A 20,641-nucleotide genomic window follows, 5' to 3' on the forward strand; every position below is an offset into this window, starting at 1 on the left:
CAGTACTACAATCCATGAATACAATGGAAATTTTGTATGTCGTATCAATATCCTATAAAAATCAAGCTTCTGTAATACTGTAACTAAAGTGATTTGTTTTTATCTACTTTCAACCGTGCCTTCTGTGAGAAATTGATAGCATTTTCGATATGTCTCGTTATTTAATTCGACAATCTCCGAACATTCATACACTATATTTGTTTTACTCTTACTGTGCATGCAAGGTAGGTTGTATCATCTCTGAAACTTAAATCACTAAGGCAGCGACTTTTGTGCAATGTGCAATATGGCCGAGGACAATGGCAAGGGTGCTTGTTACGGTTTTCGGATTTTACCTTAAATTGTGCGGTATAAGTGTTTATTGAGTGTAGTATAACGATTACGTCTGTTATATTTCCCGAGTAAGTACCTATTATACACCAAGCGCTATAATTTTTTCGGTCCTTGTTGTGAAAACCGTTCTATTGTGTACTTCCGCTCGGCCGTAAAGGAGTAGTGAGAATTCTACTCTCACAAGCGTTATTCTGTTTGAACGATTTTGTCCACCTGTTTGCCAGTAATCAGATATTTAGGGCTTATGTACTGTATCAACCGCGCGGTTCATCATTTCATGTGTATGCAGAATTTATTTTGTGTTCATTTATAAAGAAATGCTTCCACTTCATTACTGTATATTTTGACAGTCTTTATGAATATTTTCTTAACCGACAGTTGAAGCTCTCACCGCATACTTAGAAAGAGAATGCAATCTTGTGAAATGTATCGCAACGTTGTGTACGGGTTTCTTTTAAAAAACATTTAAGTTCGTAGACTTAAATGAAACAAATTACTGCTGATATTATCAAAGAGATCTTTAGACCTTCCGTTTGTAAAGTCGGCTTAGACTCAGTCTTTTAATAACGACTATTCGAAAACTTCAAATTTAAAATTCACTGTATTGAGGAAGGTTATGCGGAGGTTCCCGTTCTGTGATGATACGGTGCATCTGTATTCAAAGTCTCCGAGCGAAGACATGGTGCTTCATTTCCCGTCAAAGTATTCGCAGATATGTCTCCCAAAGGAGGGGCAAAATATCCATTTGAAAATGAGTTGTAGTGCACAACAAGAGCTGGAGTATTTTGGAAATTAAGACACCAATACAAACATAGTTTACTATTGTCACTGTAGTATTTAGCTTCTCTGTTTGGTGTTTAAGATTGGTTTGTCATATTCAATTTCATGATAGCATGATAACATAGACATAAGTCTTTGCTGTGTAGAGAGATTTGTATTTTCTAGAAAGTTCTCAAACCATTACCTTAAAAATTTTTTTTACATTCTACAACTTTTTTAGTGTTACTGAATACCGTGTGTAATGTTTCACTTTGTATTCTTTGTGCTACCTTTAAGAAACTTGTTTTGTAAGCCAAATGATTAACAGCAGCCGTCGACACAAAAGATTTTCATTTGTGCTAGACATTGATAGCTAGTGAAACATAATTAACTAAAGGATTTTGAGTCATTGTATGGTAATTAGGATTTAAAAATGTGCTGAGTTAAAGAATAATTCAATAAGCACTATACCATTCTCCAAGCAGAGGTCAGAAGCTTAAAGTCACGAGAGGTACGTAACCGGCAATGAAAAATATCATAGGCTGTTCAATTTTTTATTGATTATCTAAGGCAGGAATCTGCTGCGTATGCATAGAATGAGAGATCACACATCTAACTACTAACAGACTGACCAGTGCCCCACATCCTGTGTGTGATATTCTTTATTAACGTACACCAGCAATGCCCTTGTTATAGTCATAGGAGGAGCAAGCTTATTAGCAGCATTTCACTGTTAAAAGTAGTCAGATTTTCTCTCTTTGTTCCCCTTACATTTGGTCATTTTTTCCCCTGTAGGCTGCAAAAATGTTTTCATCTGAACTGAAACCACTTGTCATTTGCTGTTTCAAAAGTGTTTTTGCATGGGCTGTTGTTTCTGCAAACCAGTTATGAATTTGTTGCTTAGTGACATTTTCGTGGAATGTTGTAAAGTTCTGTGTCATTCATTTAGAACTGGCTGTGTTTCAAAAAATGTGTAAAAATTTTGTGCTTAGTCTTAGATTAGTTGATGGGTCATCTTTTTGTTTTACTTATTTACTGTACACTGTTCAGCAGTATTTCTTTTGTTACTGGGCTGCTCTGGTGCAGTTAACAAAAGCCATTGGGTTGTAGCGTTCTCTTCAGCCTCACTTAGGGGGAAAGGACAGAAGTTACACAGTGTGGGTCTTCTGGTGCTTAATTTGTAATACGATGACTTGCCAACAACAAACTCTGTGGCTGCAGTAGGCATTGGGGTGTCCGGACAACTTCTATAGTTTTTTGCCATTTGTTCATACATGTAATCTCTTGGACCCCCTACATGGAACAGTAGCCTATACTCCAGTTACAGAAAGCTAGTTGTTCCAGTGATTAGCACGATGCAAGAACAGGAACTAAGATTGAATTCCAAGGGAAAAATTCACAATACGATTAATTTTAGTAACGGATGTGTTTTGAACTTAGTGTAAAATTGTCGCAGTACCAACCATTGACTTTGTCAAAGAACGAAACCTCACGTCTTATACACCCCTCCTTAAACTTAACAACAGGAATGGATCTGTCCAACATACTGCTACTAAACTTAACTTGTAAAAGTTGTGGTGTTGTGGCCTTCAGTCTGGTTTGATGCAGCTCTCCATGCTACTCTATACTGTGCAAGCTTCATGTCCCAGTATCTACTGCAGCCTACATCCTTCTGAATCTGCTTAGTGTATTCATCTCTTGCTCTCCCTCTACCATTTTTACTGTCCTCACTTTCCTCCAATACTAAATTGGTGATCACTTGATGCCTCAGAACGTGTCCTACCAACCAATCCCTTCTTCTAGTCAAGTAGTGCCACAACTCCTCTTCTCCCCAATTCTGTTCAGTACCACCTCATTAGTTATGTGATCTACCCATCTAATCTTCAGCATTCTTCTGTAGCACCACATTTTGAAAGCTTCTATTCTCTTTTTGACTAAATTATTTATCGTTCATGTTTCACTTCCATACATGGCTACACTCTACAGAAATACTTTCAGAAACGACTTCCTGACACTTAAATCTATACTTGATGTTAACAAATTTCTCTTCTTCAGAAACGCTTTCCTTGCCATTGCCAGTCTACATTTTATATCCTCTCTACTTTGACCATCAAGAGTTATTTTGTTCCCCAAATCGCATAACTCACCTACTACTTTAAGTGACTCTTATCCCAATCTAATTCTCTCAGCATCACGTGATTTAATTAGACTACATTCCATTTGTTGATGTTCATCTTATATCCTCCTTTCAAGACACTGTTCATTCTGTTCAACTGCTCTTCCAGGTTCTTTGCTGTCTCTGACAGAATTACAATGTCATCGGCGGCGAACCTCAAAAGTTTTTATTTCATCTCCATGGATTTTAATACCTACTCAGATTTTTCTTTTGTTTCCTTTACTGCTTGCTCAATATACAGATTGAATAACATTGGGATATGCTACAATGCTGTCTCACTCCCTTCCCAACCACTGCTTCTCATTCATGTCCCTCGACTCTTATAACTACCACCTGGTTTCTGTACGAATTGTAAATAGCCTTTCGCTCCCTGTATTTGACCCCTGCCACCTTCCGAATTTGGAAGTGAGTATTCCAGTCAACATTGTCAAAAGCTTTCTCTAAGTCTACAAATGCTAGAAATGTAAGTTTGCCTTTCCTTAATCTATCTTCCAAGATAAGTCGTAGGGTCAGTATTGCCCACGTGTTCCAACATGTCTACGGAACCCAAACTGATCTTCCCCAAGGTTGAGTTCTACCAGTTTTTCCATTCGTCTGTAAAGAATTTGTTAGTATTTTGCAGCCGTGACTTATTAAACTGATAGTTCGGTAATTTTCACATCTGTCAACACATGCTTAAGTTGTGTATCACTTCTTACATTTGTCTTTGTGAAAATTGAAAATTGCTGTCAGAACAACTGCTAAACTGTTTATTTTCTTTCAAAAACAGAGTTCATGATCTGCTAATGTCAAATATTTTCAAAAAATATTCCATATGCATACTTTCTTATTATTTAACAAAACTGAGCTTAGTGTCAAAGACAGCATTACTGTCAAAGAGACTGGTGCTCCAACATAAGTTTCAACAAATTGCAGAATGTAGGTTTCAGTTGGTGGCTGACTGTTAACCTTGCATAAAAAATTTTCCGCTAGTCATTTTTATGGTAGTAGTTACATATTGGAGGCCCCACTCCCGGTCCCTCCCTTTGAAATCTTGGTTGTGGTGGAAGACTGATCTGTAGTGCAGCCCATGGTCTAGGTTAGGTGGGAAACTGACAATTTGTGAGTTGGCGAAGCCAACCGACGTAAAAGCAGAAAATTTGGTTGTGGTTACAAACTGACTGGTTAAATGTTAACTTCTGCACCATATTGAAAAATATATAATTTTCATCAGTTTTAGATATAAGCTACCAGTATTACATGACTCATCTGGACCAAAGCAATGCAGTGATCTAACTGCGGATGTATTGGGCAATACATTTAAGAATCTGTTTTGCACATTGCATGAAGGATATGAGTTAATAACTGTAACCATGTTCACTTCTGTGGTTGTTGCACTGTGTGAAATATGGACATGATCTCTGGTGTCACTTTCAGAAATATAAAGATGCAGCAAGCGAGATCATCTTAATTCTGCACAGTTGTCAGTTATCATTACTCAAATGTTATTCAGGATATGCAGAATTAACTTTGGCTATAAAGTGTGATTATAAACATAGCTGAGCCACAAAAATATTTAATTTAACATGGAAGTAGTATTTACTTTTTTTCCCAAAGTGTTCATGCTTGCATCTTGAGTAGTCTTTGTATTCAAGCTACAGTTTAAGAAATGTTCTTTACATCTGAATTCACTAAGAACATACAAAATTTATTTTGGCGAGTTCATATCACAAATCTGGTCATCCTAATTTAAGCCGCTGCCTCCATTTTCTTAAGAGTAATCAGTATCTTACAATTCAAACTATTCCAGATCTGTTGCAGATGTTATAAAATTCGGGTATGCACTGTATATCTAGTAAACTAAAGTTATTTTTGGATGACTTGCCTGTGAACATCTGTAGTTTCAAGGCTTATGCTGATTGTAAAATAGGGAAGCTCATTTCTTCTTTATGAGAATATCTGTAGGTCCTAGCCACATGACTGTTGGCAAACTTGACATTTTGGTGAGTATCATCATAATAAGAAATTCGCCAGGTGCGAGTAGGACTCACGCTCTGAAGTTTCCATACAAACTTAACTATGTACGAGGGTTGGAAGTATTTATTTATTGGCAACTATTTATTTACAGCTCGTACAAAATAGATGTGTGTCTCAAAGTTTTACGGACCTTCAAAGTAGTCACTCGTTGCCAGCGATGTAGGAGACTCTTAGCAGTGCCAGTTGTGTTGACAGTTCGAGCGGCACAGTCTAGTGCCCGACGAATTTGTAGCAGTTCTGAAGTGAATGTCATGAAGTGTTTCCTTCAGTTTAGAAATCGAGTTGAACTTGCGAGGGCTTAAGTCAGGGGAGTGCAGTAGGTGGTATAGCACTTAGCAGCCCCATCAGTCAAACAAATCAGTAACAGCTTGCACTGTACGTGCTTGAGCATTGTCCTGCAAAATGATGGTCAGTTCCTGCAGAAAGTGCCATCACTTCTGTCTCTATGCTGTTCATTTTCGGAACACAAGCTATGACCAGCTTAGAGACAGAAGTGATGACACTTTCTGCAGGACCTGACCATCATTTTGTAGGACAATGCTAAAGCACGTACAATGCAAGCTGTTACTGATTTGTTTGACTGATGGGGCTGCTAAGTGCTATACCACCTACTGCACTCCCCTGACTTAAGTCCTCGTGAGTTCAACTTGATTTCCAAACTGAAGGAAACACTTCACGGCATTCGCTTCAGAACTGCTACAAATTCATCGGGCAATAGACTGCGCCACTTGAAATGTCAACACAACTGGCAATGTTAAAAGTATCCTACGACTTCCATATCACTAGCAATGGGTTATGCACAATTCTGATGACTAGTTTGAAAAATGTATCTATTTTGTACGAGCTGTAAATAAATAGTTGCCACTATTAGAGTTCCAATACTAGTATATAGATAGTCATCTATTCCAGAAATCAAGAATGTAGATGACTTTCAACTATTACGACATTGATACTGGCAAGTTATCGATCCCAGGAATTCTGAGACTTTTTGAGAAATTGTTTTTTAGTTTGAGGTCACATGACAAATGACACATTTTTGTGTCACATGATTACAGATTAACAATTTTCAGTTTTTTCGTTTGCATGCACTCTGGAACTGTGCTTCTTCGCAGTTGCATTATTCTAGATCGGTGAGAAGTGCCCTACAGGTTTTGATGACAAGTTTACGAATGTCAAATTATGTGACATAAATGGCCTTATCTTTTGATGGCATGGTCATAAGCAGTTAATATTTTTACTCTGCTAAGGGACCATAGATTTCAGCACATGGCACAAGTTTCACCTTGGTACACATCTACCTGTTTTTAACAATCGGACAGGAAACAGTGATCCTATAAGGGTTCCATTTTTACTTACTAAGTTACAGAACCCTTTAAAAAACACACGCTTGTATGTGATCAGCATGTAGCAGTGTTTACATAATATTTGTTGATGTGAATATGATCCATGGAACATGAAACTGACTGACTCTGGCGAAGGTAACAGGTCTGACACTCCAAAAAATGTTGTTGTTTTTAAACACTGCCCCTGGTTGCTAGCCCAAGAGCTTTTCCTCAGCAGTATATGCTGTTTCGATAAGAGTATGATTCTGCAGTACTAAAAAGTTCCTACTTTCACATTGAATCTTTCACTTTGTGTAGTGGGTGCTACAATTAAATTTCCAGACAGATTAAACCTTTGTTTTCATATGGGACTTAAAAAGCTGTCACCCTGAACTATTTGAACATGTTTTGTGACACCTGAAGTGATTGTATAGTAGGGGTTCTACTTCACCTGCCCATGAGGAATGCTAAAATAGTTCAGTGGGTAACAGCATTCCCTGTGAAAGGGAAGGGTTGATTCCCAGCCCAGCAAAGTTTTAATCTGTCATAAAGTTTAGTCATTTCAGTAATTTTGTGAGTGTAAATATGTATCAGTTCCATTACGATGAGTTTAGTTCAGTCTTCAGTAGATCCTAAGGCCACTGACTGCGGCATTTTTCTGTGTCAGTTGCTGATATTAAAAATGACACATTTTACTGTTTAGGAATCTGTGTTAAAGTGTAGGTTCCCCAGTAACTGGGTGCATAAACCAGTTAAAAGGTTAGGGGAACACAAGGGCATCCTATAAATAGGACCATGTGTAGTAAAACACTGCAGTGCTCACACCATCCAGTGGGTTGAGGACACCGCCACACCATTGTCTTGTTAAACATGACATCTTGTGCAAATTTAGTTTTGAAGCCTGTGTTAAGAAATTATATGCAGTAATCAGAAATTTTGTTCTTAAATACTCAAAGTAAAAATATTAATTTGAGAAGCTGTAACTTGATTTGATTCCAGTTTTTCATTACTGTATATACATTGTTCACCTGTTAAACAATGCTTGTACGTCTGAAACCTGTCCTTCAGTCAGTAGCGTAATTGTACGTTACAGTGAGAATGGTTAAGTGCATTTCAGATTTTCTCCTGAACATTCAGAACCAAGGGAGAGAAGTACCTTTTTGCTAGATTCCAACACATGGGAATTATTGGCAACAGCACCAGTCAGATTCCTGTAGGTGTAACTCAGTGCAAGATGATCCTGTCACCCCTCTTCAAGACTCATTAACACATGAGTCATGGCAAGTAGAGTGGGTACGAGTGGCAAATAATGCCCAACATTTGACAATGGTGTACTTTCTCCCAACCACAGAGACGGAAGGAGGTAGTTCTCACCAGATCCATAGCTACCTTGTCAGACATGAAGATACTTGGATGCCATCAATTTTATCTGACAACAGACACTGCAAAAGTTTCCAAAAATTTTTATTGTTGGGCCTCCTTAAGGATGATTTTTGTGTGTAACAAGGTTTCATCCATTTTTTTATCAAGTGATGAGATAGTAACATTACTCTGTAGTAGTTCTTTTTAGTTCTATCTTCAGTTAAGATTTTTAGTTAATAAAGTATAATACAACATGTAGTAAAACCTATACAATGATAACCTTTTAAATGTGCTGATCTTTGTGATCAAATGGCCAGGCATTCTTGTTTTAATTGTGATTGTTTTTTGTAATGGGGGAACAATTTTCATAACTTACTTTAATAGTTCATTTTTCATAGAACAATCTGTTAGCTTCCCAACTTGCTGTGCTGTGGAGTGATGCCAACCACTGACAGCTCTAGAACAGGCAGTGTGGGGATCGGGAGTGCTTGCTCTTCTCTCAGATCCACCCAGATGAGCAGCCTTCTTTGCTCTTCCAAATGTTACACGCAGACAAGACATCCTCCCAAAAGCTGTTAATGTGTGCATGGAATATTTTCAGTAAGATTGCTTAAGAATGATTTTTCATGAAATTCATATTCACATTCAGTAAGGGTGTTAAGAACCATTGTCATCATTGAGTACCCTAAAATCATACTCGGGGGCTGTTCACAAATATTTGCTGTGTGTGTAGAAGCACTGTTGTTTAGTTAGTGTTAAAAACACACTACAAAATTAGACAGACAGTCACCTTGGGGACCTTAAATCCTGATCGTTGATAGTCCATCTTCCAAAACAGCTCATATTCACTTAAATATTCGCCTAACTTAATGGTTGTGGTGTAAAGTTAGTGGAATCACTTATACAGATAGATGTCTATTGTTTTTTCCCCGCATACCCTTTGCATGGCCAACTGAAGATACTCACCTGGTCATGCTTCAATGACATCAGTTTTGTAGTGCTACCGCCGAAACACAGCTCTCTAGTGGCCCAGCTCATTACGCATCGATCTCTTGTATTTACCGTTTCTGCTTTGCACAAGTACAAATGTTGTTACTATTCATTGATTATTATTTACTCTAGATACTAAAAGATTACTCTCAGGTAATTCCATTATCTTTAAATTACTTCAAACCTTTGGCCCCAAGAGTTTACTTAATACAGTTTAACAACACACTATACTGTTTAGACTTTTTATAAAAAGAAAAAGTGTAACCATCACTCGTGATGATACTCAGTAACAGTTGTTTTGTACTTAACTACTGCATTTTGTTTATCAGGCAGTGTCGTTCAGTCTTGCCATTAAATTTCTTGGCACACACAGACATTTGCAAACAATGTTTTGTACTTTGCTATAGCATGTTTTAGGTCAATCATTGTACTTCAAATTCATTCTCTCTCTCTCTCTCTCTCTCTCTCTCTCTCTCTCTCTCTGATCTTTAAAGCAGCAACATTTCTACCGTCAAGAATCTGAGTGCAAGGTTAACATTTTGCTACTGAATACTCCACATCCTTCTCCTTTCCACTTCTTTCTGCTACCTCAGAAAACAGTTGTTAGGCATTAATGTTCATGGAATCTGTTTGGGAGAATTGCTGGGTTGTGTTACTGGTCCTTCAGTTTTGTTGTTTGTGGTTTTGTTAATTTTTCGGGAAAATGCTAAACTGTCTTTCTCAACGAGGCTACAGATATTTTGTCGCCTCACTTACCCAAGCACAGTTCTTGTCTCTGACATCTGTAGCAAGTGAAATTGATAGCACTTTACTTCTTGCAATTGATCCAGTTCTTTCAAACTACTTGACTTAAATTATTGTCAAAAACTCAGTGTTTTGTAGCATAATAATTATTTTCAGTTGTGGTTGGGAAGTAAGTTGATGAGCACTAGTAAATTATTTTAAAGGTGAAGTTCTATTTCATGTATGGCAAGTATATGTGAACATTTTGATTGAGCCATTGTAATGTTTGATTGGACAAATGTTTGGGTGGGCATATCAGTGAAGATGCTATCTATCCTATTTATTAAACTAGTTTTATCAGTCATTAGAGCATTTTTTTTATTGCAAAATGGTACATAATCTGTCATACATGTTCACAATATAAAAATTTCGTACACAAAAATAATTTTACTAGCTGCTAAAATTGTAATATTAAAAATTTATGTAGGGAGTTAACTAAAAGGAAACTTTGTAAAAGTATTTGGTCTTGTCTCCATTGAGGTATGGAGTTTCATATTTATGGGAAATGTTGCACTATGAAGGAATTGAGAGAACTATAAATTTTGTCACTTCACTGATTACTGTGACAACAAATTGGGATACCATTTTGGAGCAACTTAGCAATAAGAACTTAGGCTTGGACTATTAATTTTCAGTAAATAACATCTCAGAGAGAGAGAGAGAGAGAGTCCAAACTGATCTTCCCTGAGATCAGCTTCTACCAGTTTTTCCATTCTTCTGTAAAGAATTTCTTTGTTTTGTGCAAGCATGACTTATTAAACTGATAGTTTGGTAATTTTCAACCTGTCAGCAACTGCTTTCCTTGGAATTGGAATGATTACATTCTTCTTGAAGTGTGAGGCTATTTCACCTGTCTCACGCATGTTGCACACCAGTGGAAGAGTTTTGTCTTGGCTTGCTCTCCCAAGGCTATCAGTAGTTCTGAAGGAATATAGTCTACTCCCGGGGGCCTTGCTTTGACTTAGACCTTTCAGAGTTTGTCAAATTCTTGTTGTAGTATCATATCTCCCATCTCCTAATCATCTATGTCCACTTCCCTTTGTATAATATTGCCTTCAAGTTCATCTCCCTAGTATGGATTCTCTGTATATTCTTTCCACCTTTCAGCTTTCACTTCTTTGCTTAGGACTGGTTTTCCATCAGAGCAGCTCTTGATATTCACACAGCTGCTTCTCTTTTCCCCAAGGGCTTCTGTAATTTTCCTGCAGGTGGTATATATCTTTTCCCCTGTAAAATATGCTTTGAAATCCTTACATTTGTCATCTAGCCATTCCTATTTAGCCGTTTTGTGCTTCCTGTCAACCTGATTCCCTTTCTCTTGCGTCATGTGGTGCATTTTTATATTTTCTCCTTTCACCAGTTAAATTCTCTCTCTCTTGTGTTATCCAAAGATTTCTATTGGGCTGTATCTTTATACATGTTTGATCCTGTGCTGCCTTCAGTATTTCATCTCTTAAAGCTACTCACCCCATCTTGTATTGTATTACTTTCCCTGGTTCTAGTCAACTGTTGTCTAATGCTCCCTCTGAAACTCTCAACAACCTCTAGTAGTTTAAAGTTATTAAGGTCCACTCTCCTTAAATTCTGACCATTTTCCTATTTCTTCTGTTTTAATTTACAGTTCATAATCACCACATTGTAGTCAGGGTACAAATCTGCTCCTGGAAATGCCTTAAAATTTACAATCTGGTTCCTAAATCTGTCTTACCATTATATAAAAGTCTGAAACCTTCCAGTGCCTCCAGGTCTCTTCCACATAAACAACTTTAGTGTTAGTGATGATTAATTTGTTCTCTGTGCAAAATGCTACCAGATGACTTCCTCTTTCATTCTTTTTCCCGAGTCCATATTCACCTATTATTTTTTATTCTCTTTCTTTTCTTACTATTTAATTCCAGTTTCCAATCAGTTAAATTTTCATCTCCTGTAACTGTCTGAATAATTTCTTTTACCTCATCATACATTTCTTCTATCTTTTTATTCTATCTGGAGATAGTTGGCATGTAAACTTGTACTACTGTGGTAAGTGTAGACTTCATGTCGGTCTTGGCTACAATAATGTTCATTATGCTGCTCATAGCAGCTTACCCCATTCCTGTTTTCTTACTTTATTAAAACCACTCCTGCATTACCCCTATTTGATTTTATATTTGTAATCTTTATTCACCTGACCAGAAGTCCTGTTTCTCCTACCACTGAACTGTACTAATTCCCACAGTATCTAACTTCAACCTATCCATTTCCCTTTTTAAATTTTTAACCTACCTGCCTGATTAAGGAATCTAAATTTTCACACTGCAATCCGTAGAATGCCAGTTTTTGTTTCTTCTGATGAGGACATCATCCTGAGTAGTCGCCACCTGGAGATCTGAATGAGAGACTATTTTACCTCCAGAATATTTTATCCCAACAGGATGTCATCATCATTTAACCATGCAGTAAGCTGCATGTACTTGGGGTGGGGGGGGGGGGGGAAATTACAGCTATAGTTTCCCCCTGCTTTTAGCCATTTGCAGTATCTGCACAGCATCTATGTATTTAGACCTACAGTGGTTCCTGCAGGCATGCCAGGTGAATGTGAGGAAGTTCAGTTATAAATACCATTTCTCTCATTTTCCCCAATTTCGTTCATGTTCAATCATAGTTGTGTGCCATCTGTTGGTTATGGACAACATTTTAAGATGTAATGTTCTTTCATTATCTCCTTTCAGTATTTCTGTTTCATATTTCAAAAGACCTTCAGCATATTACTGGATGTTAAAAGCCTTCTTTAGTTCAATGGTACTTTCTGTGTGTTGTCTTACCAGTCATCAGCTAATAATCTCAGGATAAGCTGCATTAGTCAGGTGGGTTGAATTGATCTCATTTTTCATAATTTTAGTTCACTGCAGGACATTTTAGTACATAATTAACTTGCATCCTGCAGTAAGGAGTGTAAAATATGCAAATAATGTACTTGTTACTGTTATTCTACTGTGAAATTGAATATGAACGTGTAAAAGTAAAGGTGTTGTGAACGTTTATAAACATTCAGGGGGTCAAGTATTGAATTTTTCAGTTGACTATTATTGATTTTGGTAGATGACAACGGATGTTCCTGTTTCAGATACGCTTGTCACAAATATGATGGCTGCAGCTATACAGGAGAATGGGCTGCAGTTATTACCAAATGGAAACCTAGCCCACAATATAGGTAATGTTGAGCCAGAGACGGAGCCTGATGGGACTTCCCAGCGTCTCATGCCTGCTGAAGGCCCTCAGCAGCCTATCGCACAGGCTGAAAATCAGACTGACAGTGGTGAAACACCTGAAATAGACATTGTAATAAACAATGTGGTTTGCAGCTTTAGTGTGAGGTGCCATCTCAATCTACGACAGATTGCACTGAATGGTGCCAACGTTGAATATAGGAAAGAGAACGGGGTGTGTATCATACAAGTCTAAACAGTGATCATGTATTCGATGTAGATTGCATGCAGGTCATTAATAGCATGTATGTCATTTGGTTAATAACTGTTCAAATGGGACAGAATGGATCAACACTAAATTGTTTCTAATAGGTAGTAAGTTTATAACTGATCTGAATTTGATTGATGATTATCTATAATGTAATTGAAATGAGTGGCTATGTCAACTGTGTAATATAAATAGTCATATTTATTGTGAATCTTTTACATTTTACTCGTGTTATGAATTGTTGTGGGCAGTTTGTGGTAAAGCAGTAGTAAGAAAATGAAAATTTATTTGTTAAATTTATATTATAGCCTAGAAAACAAGAAGTCGGTTATGTAATATTGCCTGATTAATAGCAGAGAAAGCATCAAATGGTTTTTATCATTCCAATGTGGTCTGAAGTTCTGGCGGTTACAGAATTGATGCAACAGTATTCGCTTTCTTACTCATTGGTGGTAATTTGCTACGCCATGGTTTTCTCATGGATACAAATTGGCACTTTGACATCTGCGCATGTTTAACTTCTCTGCAATTATTTATAAATATTTTATTCATGAGTTTATTAGGATCAAGTTTCGATTTTTAGACACACAATTGCCTTGAGCTGCAGTTTCGCACATTATACATACCACTTTCTTTGTTACTACTGTCTTCAATATATGGATTGATGTGTTGAAGGTTTGTGCAGTCGACATTTTTGTTTTGTTAGGGATGGTGATGTAAAGAAATTGATACTCCAAATATGAAATGCCAGTTTTGAGTAGTTTCCTTATCTTTTGTGCCATGTTTGTTGAAAATTCTCAGTATGCAGTGGCTGTGTGTGTGTGTGTGTGTGTGTGTGTGTGTGTGTGTGTGTGTGTGTGTGTAAAATGGATGGATGGCTGAATGTTTAAGGGTGCAGTGGTATATATATTACTATTTGGCCATGATCAGTTAGTTATCTAATTGTTCCAAGTAAATGACATTTTGTCTATTACAAGGGGCCATTGTGTTCCCTCTCATTAGTTCGCTAAATGTGCAGTTACTTCCAAATGATCTGGCAAATTGAAATTGATAACTCAGTGTGAACTTGTTGTAATTTCTGGTTAAGTTCTGCTGTATTTGATGAGCAAGGTGTTGTAGTGGTTAAGATGCTGGACTTTCATCAATTTGTTCAAATATGTGACCAGGCTTCCTGAATTAGGGGTTCTGGGGTTTTCTTAGATCACTTTGTTACCTCTAAAGTGGTTGCTTCTTCAAACAGGCTGCAGCAGATTTTCTTCCCATGCCTTGTTGAATTAAACAAGTACTGAAACAAACTCTGTGACTGGGGCATTAAATTCTAAGATTCATCTGTATTATGTGCAATGTCCTGCAATCCATTGTCTATAAACAAATTTATCTGAAAGCAGTTCATTTATCAAAGGTGTGAGAACCATAAGCTCTTAACATCACTGACAGAAGTGTTTCAATGCATTTTGCAGTGTGTCTTTCACGGAAGTTCTCTGTGTGCACGGAGGTTGACCCTTCACCTGTGGTTTAGTGGGAGGTCATGCCAAGGTGGGGCTGATCAGAGGGCCATCCCAGTTCATCTGACCAATAGGTTTCGGGCACTTTCTGTGGCTGAGGGAGGTCCTGTGCCAGATGCAGTCACCTGCCCTGTTCCAGAGAGCCTCTTGGGCCCTTCAGGTATGGGCATTTACACAGCTGGGATTTCTGGTAGTTGAGAGCCCTAGCGTTAGGCACATAATGGGATCCCTCAGGGACATGGGTGCAAAAAGAGGAAGGAATTCAGTTTGCACTTAGTGTGCATGTGAGAAGAAGTCACTCCAGATGTGGAAAAGGTGCTACCAGATACCAAGGTGCAGCCAACTGTGGGTCATGCTCACATCAGTACTAACAATGTGTTTTTGATCGGAGAGACTCTCTCTTGTTTTTAGTGGCTGGCTGATATGGTAAAGACTACCAAACAATGCCATTCTTGTTCGCAAGATGAAGGCGGAGCTCACCATCTGTAGCATTATTGACAGAATGGAATAGATGCCTGAATCAGAGACTCAGACCATTCTGCAGCTGTGCAGGCTGCAGATTCCGTGACTTGTGCCATCAGGTGGTTGGTTTCTGGGTTCTACTTAATAGCTCAGGAGTCCACTACACACAGGAAGCAGCTACACGGATACTGGGGGCTGTGTGGAGATAACTGGATGGTTTTTTAGAGGGCTCTCTGGAAACAACATAAAGGGCGTTAGTGTAAAAGGGTGCAAGGCAAACATAGGAAGAGGCAGACCTAGCAACAAATGATATAGAAGTTATAAATTTTTGTAGCTGTGCTGGGAGAGTTCCAAGCACTAATGGAAAGCACTGAAGCTCAAATCGTTAGAGATAAGGAAATCTGTCTAAAGCTGGAAATAAGTTCAGCCAAAATTTTTGCAAAAGACTAACTATGGTGAGGCAGGATGGATTGCAGTTGGCGGTGGAGTGTTTATTGCTGTCAGAAGTAGTTTACCTTGTAGTGAAATTGAAGTAGATAGAGGCTATATACTTAGCAACCAGAATAAATTAATTGTTTCCTTCTATTGAACTCCTAACTTGGATTATACAGTTGCTTAACAGTTCAAAGAAAACTTGAGTATTATTTCAGATTGGTACCCCATACCTACAATTATAGCTGGTGGTGACTTCAATCTACTGTAGATACGTTGCCAAAAATACTTGTTTAAAGCTGGTGGTACGCATAAAACATTATCCAAAATTGTATGCAATGCTTTCTCAGAAAATTATTTTGAACAGTTAGTTCAGAAGCCTATTCAAATTGTAAGTGGTTGCAAAAATGCACTTGACCTCTTAGTGACAAATAATCATGAGGGAACAGGTAGCATAGTGATGGACACAGGGATTAGTGATGACAAGGTGGTTACAGTGAGACTGACTACCATAACATCCAAAACCACCAAAAATTAATCAAAGTATAGCTATTTAAAACATCAGACAACAATCTGCTTGACACCTTCCAAAGATAGTCGCTCCTCCTCCTGACCTCACGAAGCATTGACCAGATGTGGTTTGAATGCAAAGAAATAGTATCGACAGCACAGTACACAGAACGGACCGGAATACTGTTGCAGAAGTAACAGAAATAGTGGTCAAATTTTAAAAATGCAAAATCCACAAGAATGGCAAAGTTTTAGAGAAGCTCAACATTTAGCACAAACTTTGATGCAGAATGCTTTTAATAGTTTCCACAAGAAAACCTCCATCTCGAAATCTGGAAGGAACCGAAAGAGATTATGGCACACCAGTGACAAGACAGTCAATAACTTCACTGTGCATTTCATTCTTATCTGTGGATAACAGTGGTGATGTCACTGATGACAGTTCCATTTGAGCAGAGTTATTAAACACATTTTATCAAAATTCCTTCATCAAAGTCAGTGAAGTAAATATTTCAGAATTCAAGTCTAGAACACCTGCCAGCATCAACTTACAGGTAGATTCCGCAGTGTATCAAAGCAGCTTAAATTGCTTTATAAAGGCAAGACCTCTGGCCCAGATTGCATACCAGTCAGGTTCCTTTCAGATTGGTGATACAGTAGCTCCACACTTACTTATCATATACAACCTCTTGCTTGTCAAAAGATCCGTATCAAAAAATGTGAAAGTTGCACAAGTCACACAAATACCCAGAAAAGGTAATAGGCGTATTTCACTGAATTACAGACCCATATCACTGATGCTGGTTTGTTGAACATTTACTGTGTGTGTGTGTGTGTGTGTTATGAATTACCTCAAAGAAAATGGTTTATTGACAGATAATCTGCATGGATTCGGAAAACATTCTTTTGAAACACAACTGGCTCTTTGTTCTCACAAAGAAGTAATGAGTACTTACTGACAGGAGGGATGTCATATTGGTTCAAAATATTTAGATTCCAGAAGGCTTTTGACAATGTTCCTCACAAGCAACCTCTATTCAAATCGTGCACCTATGGATATTGTCTCGGTTGTGCAAAGCGATTCTTGATTTCCTGTCAGAAAGGTCACAGTTCATGATAATTGACGGAGTCATCGAGTAAAGCAAACTTAATATTTGGCATTCCTCAAGACAGTGTTATAGGCTCTCTGCTCTTCCTAATCTACTTAAACAACATAGGAAACAAGCTGAGCAGACCTCTTAGACTTTTTGCAGATGACGTGCTTGTTAACTGTTTTGTAAAGACATCACGTTATTAAAACCAATTGCAAGATGATTTAGACAAGATATCTGTATGGTGCTAAAAGTTGCAATTGAATCTAAATAATGAAAAGTGTGAAGTCGTCCACATCAGTATTAAGAGAAATCCGCTAAATTTGTCACATGACAAATCACATGAATCGAAAGGCTGTAAATTCTGCTAAATACTTAAGGATTACAGTTACAAATAACTTAAACTGGAACAATCACATATATAATGTTGTGGGGAAAGCAAACCAAAGACTGTAATTTATTGGCAGGACATTTACAATATGCAATAGATCTAATGGACAAGATGTGTTTAGTGGGGTGGCAATGATCAAAACAAGGGTGTTTTTTCATTGCAGCAGGATCTTCGCGCGAAATTTCAATCATAAACTTTCTCCTCGTAAAATGAGAATATTTTGTTGGTGCCCACCTACATGGGGAGAAATGATCATTAAATAACATAAATCGGAAATCGCACAGGAAGATTGAAGTGCTCATTTTCCCCACATTCTGTTAGAGAGGAATGGTAGAGAAATAACTAAAAGGTGGTTCGATGAACCCTCTTTCAGGCACTTAATTGTGAATTGTGATGTAATTGTGTAGATATATGTGTATTGCCATATATTTGATCAAAAATATGTGTAGTTCTGGTGTCCTGGAGGTTGAATGCCACCAGAGGAGATGGACTTGAATAGAAATTTGGACCCCCATAGCTGTCCTGTGCTCGCACAGTATGAGGACTACTATCTCGCCATACGAGTACGGCGGCAAATAGTGTTACATGTGGCCGGTATATAGGCAATTGCACAGCCAGTTAGTTCAGTGCTTGTACTTGATACTTTCAAATGTCTCTTCACTGTTCTAAGATCATTTCATAACTACCTTGATTGTCATCTAGCTACTCTCTCTGGTTGCATCATGGATTTCTCTCTCTCTGTTGTTCTTGGTCTTGTTGTAGCAGTTCCGGTGACAGCTTTGTGTAGCACCTCATTGTCGTAAAGGTTTGCCCTTGTCCTGGTCTGTTGTCTTGTCTGCAGTCTGTGTGTCGCATTTAGTTCACCTACCGTTAGATTGTGTTACTCTTCTGGCCAGCCCTCCTGTCTGGCGGCTTCCTCTGTTTCTCCATTTCTTCTGGAGTTCTGATGTGCACGCCAGTATCTGGCTACCCACATATGTAGCAGTAATTACAGGCTTTAAATTTTACTTTATTCTGCATTTGATGAGTAACAGACATTGTACTAAAATAATTGTATTGTTCACTGAAGGAAAAGTTACATTGTGATGAGAACTTTGTTGACAGAAGACACTTTGGTGTAATGGGAATGAAGGAAAGAGCTAAGGCCAGAGATAGAAAAATAACAATTTAGACATCTGGAAATAGAACAGAGCTCTCTCTTGACTGGAGTTCCCAATGGAAGTTACCTTTATTGCTGAGAAAGGGCAGTCATGAAAACATGAATGAAATGGAGGTATTCAACAAAAGAAAATGTGATTGATTGATGTAATTTGTATTTTCCGTCAAAAGCCTACCATTCAAAGTACTTCCTTATGATTAAACTTTAAAAAGTCCACTGCCGAATGCAAATGTGCACAAAAAGTTGTGTTAATTGTAAAGAAGACCTTCATTTTGGATTCTAGCAAGTTGGTAAATGAAGGTTAATGCATCTGAAATTAACAAAATGTCATCTGTGTTATTGTATGCTACAATTACTTGAATTTTGGATGTTCTCTGTTTCCTAAAGTGTTTGATATAACTTTCCAAAATGTGATTACGAATGTTTTGGATGAGATACCATCAAATTACCAACTTAATGTCGTAACATATAGTGTTACAGTGAGGTTCTCCATTATTGTGGAAATGTTAACTACCGTATTTACACAAATCTAGTGCGCACTTTTTTTACCATACGAAGTACTCGAAACTGGGGTGTGCATAAGATTCGATGGTGCATTAGATTTGAGTACAAACTTGATTGATTCATTGGTCTTTCTTACCCTATGTAATCTGAAGTAGAAAAACATTTATTAAACTCTAGCAAGAAAATATAGGTATGGTAACTGTGAATTAAAGAAAGGAAGATGTAAATCTGGTAAGAGGTTATAGAGTTAAAAGAGCTGGTATATATTTCCAGTTCTGAATTCTGTTCACAGGCATCAGACCAAAATCCATTACTGCCACGAGAGGAAATTTTCTTTAGTCGTCGGTTCAGATAGAACGTGTTGGGTGTGTGTTGTTTTTCGTTGTAGAAATTTAGGTACTGCCCCATACATTACAACACATGGTTGTACATCTCAACCTCGTTTCATTATTGTTGGGCTGCTACAGTACTTGGTAGCATTGTGTTTGCATTAGGTAGTCACTAAATGGAAGGTAAGCAGAGAAGAATATCGTGTGAAGCTACTTTCGAGTGTAAAGTAATTCTTTATGCTGAAAAATGTGGTAACAGAAGGCAGGAAGAAAGTTCAATGTAGCTGAGAGTAAAGTCCACTTATGGAAGAAACAGAAATGGGGATTATTTGCAACTACCATTACTAGAAAGAAATTCACAGGACCTCACATATCAAGACATCGTGACAATGAAGCAAATGTTCTGGAACTTGTCTGAGAAAGGAGGAAGAATGGGCAACCTGTGACAAGTGACACCATAATAAAAAAAACAAAAGAGGTAGCTGCAGCTCTTAACATACTGAAGCAAGAGATTAAGGCTAGCTGGGGATGGGTTGAATACTTTAAGAAATGAGTGGACTTATGTCTGTGACACAATACAACAATATGCTCAAAACTCCCACAGGATTTTGAGAAGAAAGTTCAAGAATTTCAGCAGTGTGTTATCACACTTTGAAAAAAGAAGAATTTTTTGATGGGCCAAATATGCAACATTGATGAGACTTCAATTTGGTTTGATATGCCATGTAATTAAACAATTGCAGGGAAGGAGGAAAAGAATCTATTTCTGATGTAGACTCTTCAGAGGATTCCATTAATGAGGACATTAATGAATAATGATGAATAACGCCTGTAATTTATAGTATGTTTCTTTGTATGTCATGTAGGTAATCAAGTTAGGTGTTCTTTTTTAATAATGAATGTCACTTATTACTGTAATGAGTAACTCAAAAATAGTTTTTTATAGTTCACGCATATATTCACTATTGTTTGAAATAAAGTTAGCATTGTAAAACAGATTTCAACAATACAAAAATACCCTATCAGTGATTGCCAAAATACCTTTTTTTATTGATTTAATT

The 20,641-nt window shown here is 37.6% G+C and overlaps 1 protein-coding gene across 1 annotated transcript in view; it reads left to right on the plus strand.

Moving 5' to 3' along the window:
• Window positions 1-262: 262 nt before the first annotated feature.
• The window catches only part of LOC124776820 (TATA box-binding protein-like 1), a 43,238-nt gene continuing 22,859 nt past the window's right edge, over window positions 263-20,641 (plus strand). The window contains exons 1-2 of the mRNA XM_047251975.1: window positions 263-401; window positions 12,848-13,164. Of these exons, the coding sequence (XP_047107931.1) occupies window positions 12,865-13,164 (300 nt within the window). The 5' untranslated portion in view covers window positions 263-401; window positions 12,848-12,864. The remainder of the gene's footprint in view (window positions 402-12,847; window positions 13,165-20,641) is intronic.

This window comes from Schistocerca piceifrons, chromosome 2 (genome assembly GCF_021461385.2).
Source record: "Schistocerca piceifrons isolate TAMUIC-IGC-003096 chromosome 2, iqSchPice1.1, whole genome shotgun sequence".
NCBI lineage: Eukaryota > Metazoa > Arthropoda > Insecta > Orthoptera > Acrididae > Schistocerca > Schistocerca piceifrons.